General features: G+C 42.3%; 1 protein-coding gene across 1 annotated transcript in view; it reads right to left on the reverse strand.

Moving 5' to 3' along the window:
* Nucleotides 1–249: 249 nt before the first annotated feature.
* Nucleotides 250–9,910, reverse strand: part of LOC139423725 (glucagon receptor-like) — a 19,331-nt gene continuing 9,670 nt past the window's right edge. Inside the window, exons 6-13 of the mRNA XM_071175340.1 lie at nucleotides 9,789–9,910; nucleotides 8,321–8,480; nucleotides 8,145–8,205; nucleotides 5,977–6,046; nucleotides 2,935–3,023; nucleotides 2,321–2,465; nucleotides 1,187–1,228; nucleotides 250–969 (exon numbers count right to left, since the gene is read on the reverse strand). The exon at nucleotides 9,789–9,910 is cut by the window's right edge and continues 20 nt beyond it. Of these exons, the coding sequence (XP_071031441.1) occupies nucleotides 550–969; nucleotides 1,187–1,228; nucleotides 2,321–2,465; nucleotides 2,935–3,023; nucleotides 5,977–6,046; nucleotides 8,145–8,205; nucleotides 8,321–8,480; nucleotides 9,789–9,910 (1,109 nt within the window). The 3' untranslated portion in view covers nucleotides 250–549. The remainder of the gene's footprint in view (nucleotides 970–1,186; nucleotides 1,229–2,320; nucleotides 2,466–2,934; nucleotides 3,024–5,976; nucleotides 6,047–8,144; nucleotides 8,206–8,320; nucleotides 8,481–9,788) is intronic.

Raw genomic sequence — 9,910 nt, forward strand, 5'->3', positions numbered from 1 at the left:
AGTCCTTGTCAACCTGAACACAGCTAGCAGGTCTGCTAGTCTCCATTTAGCAGTAGTCCTTGTCAACCTGAACACAGCTAGCAGGTCTGCTAGTTTCCCTTCAGCAGTAGTCCTTGTCAACCTGAACACAGCTAGCAGGCCTGCTAGTCTCCATTTAGCAGTAGTCCTTGTCAACCTGAACACAGCTAGCAGGCCTGCTAGTCTCCATTTAGCAGTAGTCCTTGTCAAACTGAACACAGTGGGGAATGTGGTCAATCCCGTGGGGTCAAAATATGGTCACAGAAAAATAAAGAGTAAAATGTTTCATATTTTCAGACCATCAAGGCTTCTGGACCTGCAATCAACCAATCAATCAATCAACCAACCAATCAATCAATCAATCAATCAATCAATCAATCAACCAACCAACCAATCAATCCATAGGATCTGGACCTGCAGTGCATTAACGGTCCCGTCCAGTATTGTCTCTTTCTACACCAGGACACTTTAGCAATCTATCAATCAACCAATCAATCTATCCATAGGCCGGGGATGGTCTTCCCCCGTTGGTCAGAAGTTGCTTTCGGCGCCCTCCTCTGGGCGTGTATAACTCTGAGCCCTCTCCTCCAGACAAATGTCCTCCATCAGAGTGCTGCAGTTGTTAGTGCCACCATGTGGTGTGGAGGGACACTGCAGGGAGGTTTGAGTCTTTGTTTTATCCGTCCTGTTGTGGCAGGACCCCACCAATCTACTGCTCTCATTGGGGGTGATGGAGGTTGAGGCAGGGTTAGGATCTGGGTCGTAGTCGGGGTTGGGGGTCAACTGTGAGTCTTTAGGGTCGCTGCCGTTGTCTTGGACACCGGCCAGGTTGCCGGTGACGATGCTGCCGCTCTTGACGTGAGGCGCGTGGCTGTATGTATGACGGTACTCTTCCTCGATGTCTTTACCCAGCTTCCACCTCTTCCACTTTTTCAACATCTCAGACTGGACCTGGAGAGAGACAAACAGATTGAGGGAGAGAGAAGGAGAGAGGAGGGAGGAAAAAAGAGAGCGAGAGAGCGAGAGAAAGAGAGGGACAGAAAGAGAGAGAGAGAGAGAGAGAAGCAGATGAAGACAGATAATGATAAGATTCTACAAGAGGGGGGAGACAAGAGAGAGAGGGGGAGAGGGAGAGAGGAGTGAGAGGAAAAAGGGCATTCAGACTCACCTCTTTGTTGACGAAACAATACAAGATGGCCACCAGTAGGCCCTGTAGAGAGGGAGAGGTTAAGAACACTGTATCACCACGGTAACACACCGTAACACCACATTAGTTTAGTTTATTAGGATCCCCTTTAGCTACTGCACGTCTCAGCTACTCTTCCTGGCGTCTATATAAAAGACAGTAAAAGCAGTGGGAGAAAAAGTACCCAATTGTCATACTTGAGTAGAAGTAAAGATACCTTAATAGTAAATGACTCAAGTAAAAGTGAAAGTCACCCAGAAAAATCCTACTTGAGTAAAAATAAAAAAGTATTTGGTTTTAAATACACTTACGTATCAAAAGTAAAAGTATAAATCATTTCAAATTCCTAATATTTAGCAAACCAAATGACATGATGTTCTTGTTTTTATTTTATTTACTTTTGTAAATTTGGGTGCCAGCGGAAATGTATGAAGTAAAAGTAAAAGTAGTCAAAAATATTAAGTACTTTAAAATACTTTAAAATATTTTTACTTTAGTACTTTACACCAATAATTCATAGACAAGAACAAGATAAGATGGTACATGAAATACTATATATATATATATATATATATATATATATATATATATATATACTATATAATACTATTTTTATATATATATATATATATATATATATATATATATACTATATAATACTATTTGTTTTTATACATATAGGAAAGACACCAAGAGACAACAAAAATTATATTTACACACTATTCATATGTACATGTTCATATTCACATTACAGTCTATTACTACCCTATTTCACCTCTATGACAGCGTTACACCTTATCACCATGGTGACACAACATAACACCACATTACAGTTTATTACTACGCTATTTCACCTCTATGACAGAATTACACCTTATCACCATGGTGACACAACATACCACCACATTACAGTCTTATTACTACCCTATTTCACCTCTATGACAGCGTTACACCTTATCACCATGGTGACACAACATACCACCACATTACAGTCTTAATAATGTTATGCCCTGTGGGACCTGGCCAAAAATAGTGCACTATATAGGGAAGAGGGTGCCATATGGGACATATCCGATGATGCCCATACAGGAAGTGATGTAAGTTTGATCTCCTGACCTGGAAGGAGTTGAAGAGGAGGTCGTAGAAGAGGCGGATGAGACGCATCTTGGAACCTTTGGGGACGGACTCATCGATGACTAAGGTGAAGAGGATGGCGTGAATACCCAGCAGAGGGATGAGGGTCAGAGTGGATTTAGCCAGCCTGAGAGAGAGAGAGAGAGAGAGAGAGAGAGAGAGAGAGAGAGAGAGAGAGACAGAGAGACAGAGAGACAGAGAGAGAGAGAGAGAGAGAGAGAGAGAGAGAGAGAGAGAGAGAGAGAGAGGACTATGAGGGAGAGAGAAGGGGGGAGAGAGTACGAGGGAGAGAGTACGGGGGAGAGAGTATGAGGGAGAGAGAAGGTGAGGGAGAGAGAGAGAGGAAGAGAAAGGGGAGGAGGGCGACAGAATGAAAAGGGGGAGGAGAAGGAGAGAGACGGAGAGGGAGAGAGATAGAGAGTTATCATATTGAAAGGAGGAGGCAGAAGGGACGAGAGGAAAAGTTGGGGTCATAAAAGGAGGATGTTACAGACACCAACCACACAATAGACACACAACTCTATAACCTGTTAATATATAAAGTACATGACTTTAGAAGGGAAGATGGGATGGAGGGATTTGAAGACCTCAACCACCTGAACTTGTAATCTGTGTATCTCATCTGATGGGCCTTGAGCTTCGACATCAGGATCTTTATAATCCGGATGAAGATAAAGAAATTCATCTGAGAAAGAGAACGAGAAAAAAGACAAAAGGAGAAAGAAATTAAGCCTAAATATTAGCAGAGCCAACTGGATGTCTGTCTATCTAACCTGTCTGTCTGTCTGTCTGTCTGTCTGTCTGTCTGTCTGTCTGTCTGTCTGTCTGTCTGTCTGTCTGTCTGTCTGTCTGTCTGTCTGTCTGATGTAAAATAACCTTTTTAAACATTAAGACTTGATCACTGAATGGACATAATACAAAATGATATCTAATAAATAGTAACAAATGAAGATTTGTGATTTATGCAATATTCTAGTTACTGGACTTAATATATCAGTGCTTGTGCATCATAATAACTGTTGAAGTATTCTAGAAGCTGATGCAGATAGTTAATAAGTCATTTTAATACATCATAATACCTGTTGAAGTATTCTAGAAGCTGATGCAGATAGTTAATAAGTCATTTTAATACATCATAATACCTGTTGAAGTATTCTAGAAGCTGATGCAGATAGTTAATAAGTCATTTTAATACATCATAATACCTGTTGAAGTATTCTAGAAGCTGATGCAGATAGTTAATAAGTCATTTTAATACATCATAATAACTGTTGAAGTATTCTAGAAGCTGATGCAGATAGTTAATAAGTCATTTTAATACATCATAATACCTGTTGAAGTATTCTAGAAGCTGATGCAGATAGTTAATAAGTCATTTTAATACATCATAATACCTGTTGAAGTATTCTAGAAGCTGATGCAGATAGTTAATAAGTCATTTTAATACATCATAATACCTGTTGAAGTATTCTAGAAGCTGATGCAGATAGTTAATAAGTCATTTTAATACATCATAATAACTGTTGAAGTATTCTAGAAGCTGATGCAGATAGTTAATAAGTCATTTTAATACATCATAATACCTGTTGAAGTATTCTAGAAGCTGATGCAGATAGTTAATAAGTCATTTTAATACATCATAATAACTGTTGAAGTATTCTAGAAGCTGATGCAGATAGTTAATAAGTCATTTTAATACATCATAATAACTGTTGAAGTATTCTAGAAGCTGATGCAGATAGTTAATAAGTCATTTTAATACATCATAATAACTGTTGAAGTATTCTAGAGATCAATGGATAGAGTGGAAGAGAGTGAGAGAGAAGGAGAGAGAGGGGGGGGGGGAGTGAGAGAGAGAGGGGGGAGGGGGGAGAGAGAGAGAGCGAGAGAGAGAAGGGGAAAGAGAGCGAGAGAGAGAGAGAGAGAGAGAGATTGCCCTTTATGGATTGCCCCATTGCCCTTTATGGTTGTGAGGTCTGGGGTCCGCTCACCAACCAAGACTTCACAAAATGGGACAAACACCAAATTGAGACTCTGCACGCAGAATTCTGCAAAAATATCCTCCGTGTACAACGTAGAACACCAAATAATGCATGCAGAGCAGAATTAGGCCGATACCCACTAATTATCAAAATCCAGAAAAGAGCCGTTAAATTCTACAACCACCTAAAAGGAAGTGATTCACAAACCTTCCATAACAAAGCCATCACCTACAGAGAGATGAACCTGGAGAAGAGTCCCCTAAGCAAGCTGGTCCTGGGGCTCTGTTCACAAACACAAACACACCCTACAGAGCCCCAGGACAACAGCACAATTAGACCAAACCAAATCATGAGAAAACAAAAAGATAATTACTTGACACATTGGAAAGAATTAACAAAAAAACAGAGCAAACTAGAATGCTATTTGGCCCTAAACAGAGAGTACACAGCGGCAGAATACCTGACCACTGTGACTGACCCAAAATTAAGGAAAGCTTTGACTATGTACAGACTCAGTGAGCATAGCCTTGCTATTGAGAAAGGCCGCCGTAGGCAGACATGGCTCTCAAGAGAAGACAGGCTATGTGCTCACTGCCCACAAAATGAGGTGGAAACTGAGCTGCACTTCCTAACCTCCTGCCCAATGTATGACCATATTAGAGAGACATATTTCCCTCAGATTACACAGATCCACAAAGAATTCGAAAACAAATCCAAATTTGATAAACTCTCATATCTACTGGGTGAAATTCCACAGTGTGCCATCACAGCAGCAAGATTTGTGACCTGTTGCCACGAGAAAAGGGCAACCAGTGAAGAACACACACCATTGTAAATACAACCCATATTTATGCTTATTTATTTTATCTTGTGTCCTTTAACCATTTGTACATTGTTAAAACACTGTATATATATATATAATATGACATTTGTAATGTCTTTACTGTTTTGAAACCTCTGTATGTGTAATGTTTACTGTTAATTTTTGTTGTTTTTCACTTTATATATTCACTTTGTATGTTGTCTACCTCACTTGCTTTGGCAATGTTAACACATGTTTCCCATGCCAATAAAGCCCTTGAATTGAATTGAATTGAGAGAGAGAGAGAGAGGTAGTAACATATTCTACCAGAGAGAGAGAGGTAGTAACATATTCTACCAGAGAGAGAGAGAGAGAGAGAGAGAGAGAGAGAGAGAGAGAGAGAGGCAGTAACCTATTCTACCAGAGAGAGAGAGAGAGAGAGGAACCTATTCTACCAGAGAGAGAGAGGTCGTAACATATTCTACCAGAGAGAGAGAGAGAGAGAGAGAGAGAGAGAGGCAGTAACCTATTCTACCAGAGAGAGAGAGAGAGAGAGAGAGAGAGAGGTTAATTTTAATTGTTTATTTCACTTTTGTTTATTATCTACCTCACTTGCTTTGGCAATGTTAACACGTTTCCCATGCCAATAAAGCCCTTGAATTGAATTGAATTGAAATTGAATTGAGAGAGAGAGCAAGAGATAGAGAGAGAGGGGGGAGGGGGGGAGGAGAGAGAGAGAGGGGGAGGGGGGGAGAGAGAGAGGGGGAGGGGGAGGAGAGAGAGAGAGAGAGAGAGAGAGAGAGAGAGAGAGAGAGAGAGAGAGAGAGATAGAGGGTGAGAGAGAATAAACTCACCAGGTAAGCTAACAGGATGGGAGAACGTATAATCCACCAGTAACCCATGTTGATGTTCCTCTCCCAGCACCTAAACAACATCATCATCATCATCATCAACATCAACATCATCACTACCACCATCATCATCATTATCATCACCATCATCATTATCATCATCACCATCATCATCACCATCACCACCATCATCATCACCACCATCATCATCACCATCATTATCATCAACATCACCACCACCACCATCATCATCACCATCCTCATCATCACCACCATCATCACCATCCTCATCATCATTATCAGCATCAACATTCCCAGGTTCGCAGGAGACTGCATCCACTGTAAAGGCTCCATATGTCGGCTCAATCGACTGCATCCACTGTAAAGGCTCCATATGTCGGCTCAATCGACTGCATCCACAGTAAAGGCTCCATATGTCGGCTCAATCGACTGCATCCACTGTAAAGGCTCCATATGTCGGCTCAATCGACTGCATCCGCTGTAAAGGCTCCATATGTCGGCTCAATCGACTGCATCCACTGTAAAGGCTCCATATGTCGGCTCAATCGACTGCATCCACTGTAAAGGCTCCATATGTCGGCTCAATCGACTGCATCCACTGTAAAGGCTCCATATGTCGGCTCAATCGACTGCATCCACTGTAAAGGCTCCATATGTCGGCTCAATCGACTGCATCCACTGCAAAGGCTCCATATGTCGGCTCAATCGACTGCATCCACTGTAAAGGCTCCATATGTCGGCTCAATCGGAAAAGATCTTTAAATGTCAAGAGCTCTATGATGTGGATCCACCTCTGATCTGATTATATCCCAGCCTAAATCCACATACTCTGCATATGTCATGTTTTCCAAGTAGTGAGCTACAGAGAATGTGTGGTCTAACTCTAAGGAGTGAGAGGGGGAACAGTCTAAGGAGAGAGAGGGAACAGTCTAAGGAGAGAGAGGGAACAGTCTAAGGAGAGAGAGGGAACAGTCTAAGGAGAGAGAGGGAACAGTCTAAGGAGAGAGAGGTAACAGTCTAAGGAGAGAGAGAGAGGGAACAGTCTAAGGAGAGAGAGGGGACCTTCTAAGGAGAGAGAGGGAACAGTCTAAGGAGAGAGAGAGGGAACAGTCTAAGGAGAGAGAGGGAACCTTCTAAGGAGAGAGAGAGGGAACAGTCTAAGGAGAGAGAGGGAACAGTCTAAGGAGGGAGAGGGAACAGTCTAAGGAGAGAGAGGGGGAACAGTCTAAGGAGGGAGAGGGGGAACAGTCTAAGGAGAGAGAGAGGGAACAGTCTAAGGAGGGAGAGGGAACAGTCTAAGGAGAGAGAGGGGGAACAGTCTAAGGAGAGAGAGATGGGGAACAGTCTAAGGTGAGAGAGGGAACAGTCTAAGGAGAGAGAGGGGGAACAGTCTAAGGTGAGAGAGGGAACAGTTTAAGGAGAGAGAGAGGGAACAGTCGAAGGAGAGAGAGATGGAGCAGTCTAAGGAGAGAGAGAGAGGGAACAGTCTAAGGAGAGAGAGAGAGGGAACAGTCTAAGGAGAGAGAGAGGGGGAACAGTCTAAGGAGAGAGGGAAAAGTCTAAGGAGAGAGGGAACAGTCTAAGGAGAGAGGGGGAACAGTCTAAGGAGAGAGGGAACAGTCTAAGGAGAGAGGGAACAGTCTAAGGAGAGAGGGGGAACAGTCTCAACTCATAATGGGTTTTAATCAACATTAGCATATCTAGCCTCATAAAACATATACATTTGAAAAAAATATATGTATTTTAAAGAGAGCTCTGAAAACTCTTAGTCGTAGAAGAGTGATCATTTACCTCACAGATTTTAACTGATCATATTTGGGTAATTCCACAGTAACGGAATGACACTGAGACTCAGATTTTTCACTCTAAAATGTATATTAAACAAAAAGCATTGATTTCATAGTTTAACAAACCATACAACTCTATGCACAAGCACTACTTTTAACAATTTACACTGAACATTTTACAAAAACACATTTACAGGAGGAACTGCGCAGATGTTTTTCCAGGAAATGTTTACATTTTGTATTTACTATATACATTTGTTCAAAGTAGAGACTTGTATTGGTTTACTAAGAAAAATATGTGTCTCAGCATCATTCCATTACCATGGAAACGACACATTTAATAAATAATATTTATTCACTCACTCTTCATTCTCGTACAGGTATTTGACTATCACCCACGGCAACACGAATATCAGAGGAGCACCTGATGAGAAGGAGAAAAGAGAGAGGGAGGATCACCAATCACACACATCTAAACACACACACACACGCACACACACGCACTCACACGCACACACACACACACACACCGTCCTCACCCCAGCCGATAAACAGGTAGATGCAGAAGTAGTTCCTCTCAGTGAACACGGTGATGACCAGGAGGCTGTGCAGGTAGATGCCTTCCACCAGCAGCCAATAGTTGTTGGCGATGACGCTGTACTGCATCATCACCATGGCGATACGGCACCCGGCAACCGTCTACGAGAGAGACAGGAAGAAGTCCATATATAAAGACGGTGCTATGCAGAGACACACACACACACACACATTTGGGTAACACACACACACACACACACACACACACACACACACACACACACACACACACACACACACACACATATTTGGGTAACACACACACACACACACACACATTTGGGTAACACACACGCACACACATTTGGGTAACACAAGAGCTGTCAAAGGACACCAGAAACAAAATTGTAGACCTGCACCAGGCTGGGAAGACTGAATCTGCAATAGGTAATCAGCTTGGTCTGAAGAAATCAACTGTGGGAGCAATTATTAGGAAATGGAGGACATACAAGACCACTGATAATCTCACTCGATCTGGGGCTCCACGCAAGATCTCACCCCGTGGGGTCAAAATGATCACAAGAGCGGTGAGCAAAAATCCCAGAACCACACGGGGGGACCTATTGAATGACCTGCAGAGAGCTGAGACCAAAGTAACAAAGCCTACCATCACGAAGGGCATTGAAGATGAAATGTGGCTGGGTCTTTCAGCATGACAATGATCCCAAGCACACCGCCCGGGCAACGAAGGAGTGGCTTCGTAAGAAGCATTTCAAGGTCCAGGAGTGGCCTAGCCAGTCTCCAGATCTCAACCCCATAGAAAATCTTTGGAGGGAGTTGAAAGTCCATGTTGCCCAGCAACAGCCCCAAAACATCACTGCTCTAGAGGAGATCTGCATAGATCTGCATGGAGGAATGGGCCAAAATACCAGCAACAGTGTGTGAAAACCTTGTGAAAACATTTGACCTCTGTCATTGCCAACAAAGGGTATATAACAAAGTATTGAGATAAACTTTTGTTATTGACCAAATACTTGTTTTCCACCATAATTTGCAAATACATTCATTAAAAATCCTACAATGTGATTTTATGGATATTTTTTTTTCTCATTTTGTCTGTCATAGTTGAAGTGTACCTATGATGAAAATTACAGGCCCCTCTCATCTTTTTAAGTGGGAGAACTTGCACAATTGGTGGCTGACTAAATACTTTTTGCCCCACTGTATTTACACATGCTAAGTTTTCTGAAAACAAACACAGTTTACAGTGAGAGGGCATTTCTTTTTTTGCTGAGTTTATATAACAGACACACAGCCAATGGAATTAGCATCAAGGATATTATAAATACGCAGTGTCTAAGTTATCGCTAATTTTGACCCTGTGTGTGTGTGTGTGTTATCCAGGTAAGTGTGTGTGTGTGTGTGTGTGTGTGTGTGTGTGTGTGTGTGTGTGTGTGTGTGTGTGTCTACCTGATGGTGGGTGTCAGCCCCGGGGGCCAGGGGTACGGACAGGGAGTCTAGCAGGACATCTTTAATCAGGATGGAGACAGCGCGCAGGATGAAGGAGGAAAACAGATTCATATGGATGTTGT

The sequence above is a fragment of the Oncorhynchus clarkii genome, chromosome 13, assembly GCF_045791955.1.
Source record: "Oncorhynchus clarkii lewisi isolate Uvic-CL-2024 chromosome 13, UVic_Ocla_1.0, whole genome shotgun sequence".
In the NCBI taxonomy this organism is placed as follows: domain Eukaryota; kingdom Metazoa; phylum Chordata; class Actinopteri; order Salmoniformes; family Salmonidae; genus Oncorhynchus; species Oncorhynchus clarkii.